Source organism: Trichomycterus rosablanca, chromosome 7, assembly GCF_030014385.1.
Source record: "Trichomycterus rosablanca isolate fTriRos1 chromosome 7, fTriRos1.hap1, whole genome shotgun sequence".
Classification (NCBI taxonomy): domain Eukaryota; kingdom Metazoa; phylum Chordata; class Actinopteri; order Siluriformes; family Trichomycteridae; genus Trichomycterus; species Trichomycterus rosablanca.
In genome coordinates, this window is record NC_085994.1 from 38881702 (window position 1) to 38887812 (window position 6111).

The 6111-nt window shown below is 45.4% G+C and overlaps 1 protein-coding gene across 1 annotated transcript in view; it reads left to right on the forward strand.

Moving 5' to 3' along the window:
- Positions 1 to 4567, forward strand: part of LOC134318503 (transmembrane protein 132C-like) — a 56801-nt gene extending 52234 nt beyond the window's left edge. The window contains exon 7 of the mRNA XM_062999479.1: positions 3002 to 4567. Within this exon, the coding sequence (XP_062855549.1) occupies positions 3002 to 4138 (1137 nt within the window). The 3' untranslated portion in view covers positions 4139 to 4567. The remainder of the gene's footprint in view (positions 1 to 3001) is intronic.
- Positions 4568 to 6111: the final 1544 nt, after the last annotated feature.

The following is a 6111-nucleotide window of genomic DNA, read 5'->3' on the forward strand; positions in this document are numbered from 1 at the left end:
ACTGTGGGTTTAAACCCTGGATCCGAGTGGTAGTGAGTTAGTGTAATGTACCACTGCGCCACCTGAGCACCACGTTAACAATTAGAATATTGTACTCTACATGTGTAACATTACATGTAAGTTATTTCCAGCAGCCTCTCAGATGTTTATCTCTTTCATCTCATTTTATTTAATATCAAGTTTGTTTGTTTTACACTAGTTACAGTTCACAAGATTATATCAAACACACCCGTCATGGACAATTTTGTATCTCCAGTTCACCTCACTTGCACGTTTTTGGACTGTGGGAGGAAACCGGAGCATCCGGAGGAAACCCACACAGACACGGGGAGAACATGCAAACCACACACAGAAAGGACCCGGACCGCCCCACCTGGGGATCGAACCCAGGACCTTCTTGCAGTAAGGTGACAGTGCTAGCCACCGAGCCACCCTGTAATATCAAGTGCACTAGATTCCAGTGCATTTGTATTGTGTGTATTGTGCTTTGGAAGTAAAAAGGAACCAGTTTGGGACGCGTCTGTAGCTTAATATCAGGACTGTGTAACACTTCAGTCTGAGTAAAAACATCAAACTAATGTGCAGCATTAAATCTGATGATGAAATGATTTGCTTGTCTTGGTGATTTTAACATTCAGCTCATTTCCAAGCACACAGTGAAGCTCTGCTGGTGCTGTTTATTCTGTCTGAATATTAAATAAACCAATTATTTCTACTGCACAAACACATTTAAACCAAGTTTATCGAGTCATTACAAACCAAACATGCTTTTTATTAGAATTTAATAGTTGTGGGTTTTCTAAAATATTTATGACACAATGCACAGAGTCTAAAATGACCCAACTACATCCAACAAAGCTCATTCTTTCTTTTCCCCTTTTTATCTCCCAATCTAGTCGTTTCCAATTCCTGATTGTGAATCGCAGTCACACTGCTACATGCTAAATCGCACATTCCACCTCATCATTAATGGAGCATCATTAGAAACAGGAAGCTCAGGCAGAGTGCAGCACTTCACCCTCTCTGTTTAGCTGTCAGTTATGAGCCCATCGCTCACACCGAGCTCCGAGTTTAAATTAATCCAATTACTCCTCAGCACTTTCACTACTGAACTGTTTTGAAGCACTCAGACCTCCCAGTGTGCACCTCGTCACTAACCCTTTCACCCACTCGCCGCCTGATGAAAAACATTCCATTTTTAAAAATGACACCTTTCAAACTACTAGAGCTGTTCTCTTCCCCCTCGGCAGCCCATTTAAAGAGCATTTTCATCATTGTCCCATTCTTTCCACAAGCGTGAGGCATACTGTGGGACTGTGGGTAACTGCGGTTGCCTGTAGTAACTGTTGTCATGCATAATTAACGTCGATTTAAGGATTTGGAAAGAGGATAGACAGTTTCTAAATCACAGTACCAGGAATAATTATTATCTGACAGCCTGAATTGAATTACCTTAGCTTAGCTTTTGTGTTTCCCTCATTCATTTACTGAATGATCGTTTCTAACTGGATGTTTTAAAGCTAGCTAGATTACACAGGAATCAATGTGAGAACAGAGCACGTAACATGTATGACACCTATAGGTGCTATGATGCTAACCCACCACTGCTGAGATCCAGTGCTGCGTCCGAAATCGCATACCTCCATACTGAACAGTACGTGAAAGCAGTAGTATGTCCGAATACGTCGTATACACTAAACAGTACGCCAAAAGTACCCGGATGACCTACTGCATGGGCAGCCAATTTTAAGTATGCAAACGATGCACACTTACGGTCCGATAATCCATCCCATAATTCAGCTGGAGCTGCAAGGGCGTTCGTAGGGAAGAAGGGAACATTAAAAAACTTTATGATAAAGTACAACCCTGAATAACATCATGAGCAGCTTTGTGGAGAACGACAGGAATAATTTTGTCCGATTTTAAATTTGTAAAACTGTGGTGATGAGACATCATGCATCACGTGACGTTGGTAAGATGGCGGATGTAGTACGTACGAGGTTGCGCGCTTACTGCACACTTGCGTACTGAAATAGCTTTTACTGCTTTACCGGCCGAGCAGTGCACACTGCCTCGAATCTAGTACGTACTGTATAAGTATGCGATTTCGGACGCAGCCCAGGTTTAAATCGGCGCCCACACAGACATGATTGCCTCATGATTGCCAAAGCCCTGCAATGGAGTGGCGCCCTGTTTGGGGTATTCCTGTAGCCCAGCGTTTCCTGGTGAAACTGGACCCACAGTGACATTGTCCAGGATAATGAAATACCCATAACATACTGAACACATTTTTCAAACGGTGGTGCCTTGGTCTAATGTTCCAGTACACCACCACTTTGTCATGTGTGAGAGATACATTTGGAGGCTTTCACCTCACCGTCGCTGCAGAAATGTGACCCTCTGCTGTCTGGTGGAGGCGCCGGCACAAGTATTGAAGGATCACATAGTGCACATCATTCTTCCTCTGTATTTGTGAGCGCAGCCTGGTATTCAATCCTTTGAAACTGTTTGAAAGGCTCTTAGCACTCGGCCACACCAGCTCACAGAAGTGTCTCCCATTGACACCCCAGCCATGACTGGTACACTTAAAACATTGTATTATGTTATTTTTTATTATTGATGATGATTTCTGAAATAAACTGGCGCAGTACCACAGCACAAGAGTGTTTATAGAAATGCATGTACACACGTGATGCTTTTATCTTTTACTTTTACTTTTATCTTCTACTAAAAGCAGGGTGCTATACACACCTGGGGTTAAGAGCCTTGCTCAAGGGCCCGATATCTTGTTGGTGATGAGACTTAAACCCTCAATCTTGTGGTCTATTACTGTAACCTATTAAAAAGAGCGACCACAAGTCACGTTGGATGTTGAGCATCAATCTGTGTGTTCTTTTCAAAACAGCATTGCGTGTTTGATGTAGGAAATGTGTACCCAGTGTTAATCATCCTGAGAAGTTCTAGATGTTTCCTCACACGTGTGAACCTGTGTGTTCTGCAGGAAGCTCTGATCAGTGCCTGGCTGCAGTTCAGCGATGGCTCCATGGCTCCTCTTGACCTCTACGACTCAGACGACTTTATGCTCACGGTGGTCTCTCTGGACGAATCGGTGGTAACCGTGAACCAGGACGCACCGGGGCGTTGGCCGGTGGTCACGGCTCAGAACGAGGGTCAGGGCCCGCTCCTGCGCGTCGAGATGAGCGTCCACGAGTCGTGCCAGAAGCTCAAACCACGTCGGAGCGTTCTCGCCGCCGGGAACTGCAACATACGTGTGAAATACGGTCACACGGAGACCACCTCGCAACCCGAATACGGGGACGAGACGGAAAATCAGAGGAACAACCCCAGTCTGCTGGAGCGGAACGGGATGGACGGGCGCTACTTTGATAGCTCCATCTCAAACATGGATGCTGACGGAGTGATGAGAAGGATCACCACGACAACTAAAGCAGAAATCATCAGGAGAACCGGAGGAGATAAATTACCAAACGACGGGAGGCGGTTTTCTGACGACGTCTCCGACTTCCCAGCACAAGTGGACCTCCCACGTGGACACAGCGTGTACGATGACGACTCGCTCCAGAATCGCGGGCTGACGGATCTTGAGATCGGGATGTACGCCCTGTTAGGGGTTTTCTGTCTGGCTATCCTGGTGTTTCTGATAAACTGCATATCATACGCGCTAAAGTTTCAGCATAAAGAAATGTCAATCGAGGGCCAAGAGAGCATGAACCACGCCCACGACTGGGTGTGGCTCGGAAACGAGGCGGAGCTCCTTGAGAGTCACGTAAGTCTGTCGCCACAGACGGACGAGCAAATCACAATTATAGATTCAAGCATCGGCGGGCTGGAGGAAGGAAGTCTGCTCCTCAACGGCGGGTCGTTACAGAGAAACGTTCAAGAGCGGCACCGAGGATCCGACACCGACGGAAAAGCCGCGAAAGCCGATTCGCCCACGAGCAAGAGGAAGCGAGTAAAATTTTCCACGTTCACTACAATCCCAGCCGATGAGACGCTGGGGGAGGGGCCAGACGAGGATATAAAGTGGGTGTGTCAGGATGTCGACATGGGTGAATCCAAAGAGCTGCAGAACTACATGGAGCGGCTCAACGACAGTGTTTTAAAAGACGTGGCGTAGTGGGCAGAATCACACAAACACTGCAGAACTCACCCGTATGCCTTTTCACACAGAACCAGGTCACAGAATTCATCAGAACTCTTGGAATTATGGGAATGTCTTCTGTCACATACCGTGCACATGATTTACTCTCGGGTCAGCTGCCAAAAAACGTCTTAACTGATGGAACCAGAACAGATTTTTATTATTTACTTTCATTTATTACACACATTATGTCCTTATTCTATTCATTTATAATGGTTTCATTTTGGCATCTTTTGTAAGTAAAAAACAAAAACAAATGATGACTGAATTGCCGAGCTTGCGATCGCAGCACACACACACACACACACACACACACACACGTTCAGACTGTAGACCACGGACTGTAATACTGATGCATAATGAACCACTGTAAATAAAGAACACATGGATTTGTTTTCACATTCACACGTCCTTCGAGTATTTTTCCGCCTCGTTCCGTCCCAGTGTAGCGGCAGGGACGCGGCGGCACTGTGGAACTGATTTATTCATAATTAAATAATATAAAACAATTAATCCATAGCAGCGCTTCACTGCATGTTTTTGAAAAGACATACACAGATCAGCCTCACCTTGTTTCTACACTCACTGTCCATGTTATCAGCTCCACTTACCATATAGAAGCACTTTGTGGTTCTACAATTACTGACTGTAGTCCATCTGTTTCTCTGCATGCTTTGTTAGCCCCCTTTCATGCTGTTCTTCAATGGTCAGGACCCCCACAGGACCACTACAGAGCAGGTATTATTTAGGTGGTGGATCATTCTCAGCACTGCAGTGACACTGACATGGTGGTGGTGTGTTAGTGTGTGTTGTGCTGGTATGAGTGGATCAGACACAGCAGCGCTGCTGGAGTTTTTAAACACCGTGTCCACTCACTGTCCACTCTATTAGACACTCCTACCTAGTTGGTCCACCTTGTAGATGTAAAGTCAGAGACGATCGTTCATCTATTGCTGCAGTTTGAGTCGGTCATCTTCTAGACCTTCATCAGTGGTCACAGGACACTGCCCACGGGGCGCTGTTGGTTGGATATTTTTGCTTGGTGGATTATTCTCAGTCCAGCAGTGACAGCGCTGCTGTGTCTTATCCACTCATACCAGCACAACACACACTAACACACCACCACCATGTCAGTGTCACTGCAGTGCTGAGAATGATCCACCACCTAAATAATACCTGCTCTGTGGTGGTCCTGTGAGAACAGCATGAAAGGGGGCTACAAAGTATGTAGAGAAACAGATGGACTACAGTCAGTAATTGTAGAACTACAAAGAGCTTCTACATGGTAAGTGGAGCTGATAAAACTGTTGTTGTTCATACATTTATTGTTTATTTTATGAGCCACACCTGTGATACAGATAAACTTTGTGGGTATACAATTACTGACTGAAGTTTATCTGTTGCTCTGTATGCTATGTATGTACTGGTATGAGTGTAGCAGGTGCAGCAGTAGGTTCACAGCAGGATAATTTAGGGCAGATGAAGCACCTTTATTTGTCAGATATACGTATACAGGTGTGCTGCACAGTGAAATATCTCACCTCATTAGGAAGCTGGGGTCGGAGCACAGTCAGCCACTGTACGGCTCCCTGGAGCCCAGAGGATTAAGGGCCTTGATAAAGGGTCCAACAGTGACTGCATGGCAGAACCAAAGGAAGGAAACTTCAAACCCACAACCTAACCACTGAATCTTACTGAGACTGAACCATTCAAATAAGGACATGGGTTTAAAATGGCAGTAAAAATGTATCACTTGTGAGCCCAGAAGAGCTGATTCGCTTACATCCCTCTCAGTTCCAGCGAGCGCTACGTCATCGTTTTATTTATCAGCTCCTCCAGAACTGAGCCTCCACAAATTCAATCAGTAATCAACATTTTCAGGACTCGCAATTTTATCCAATCACATCGCTATTTCTGCACTGAATGTGCATATCAGACTCAAGTGTGCA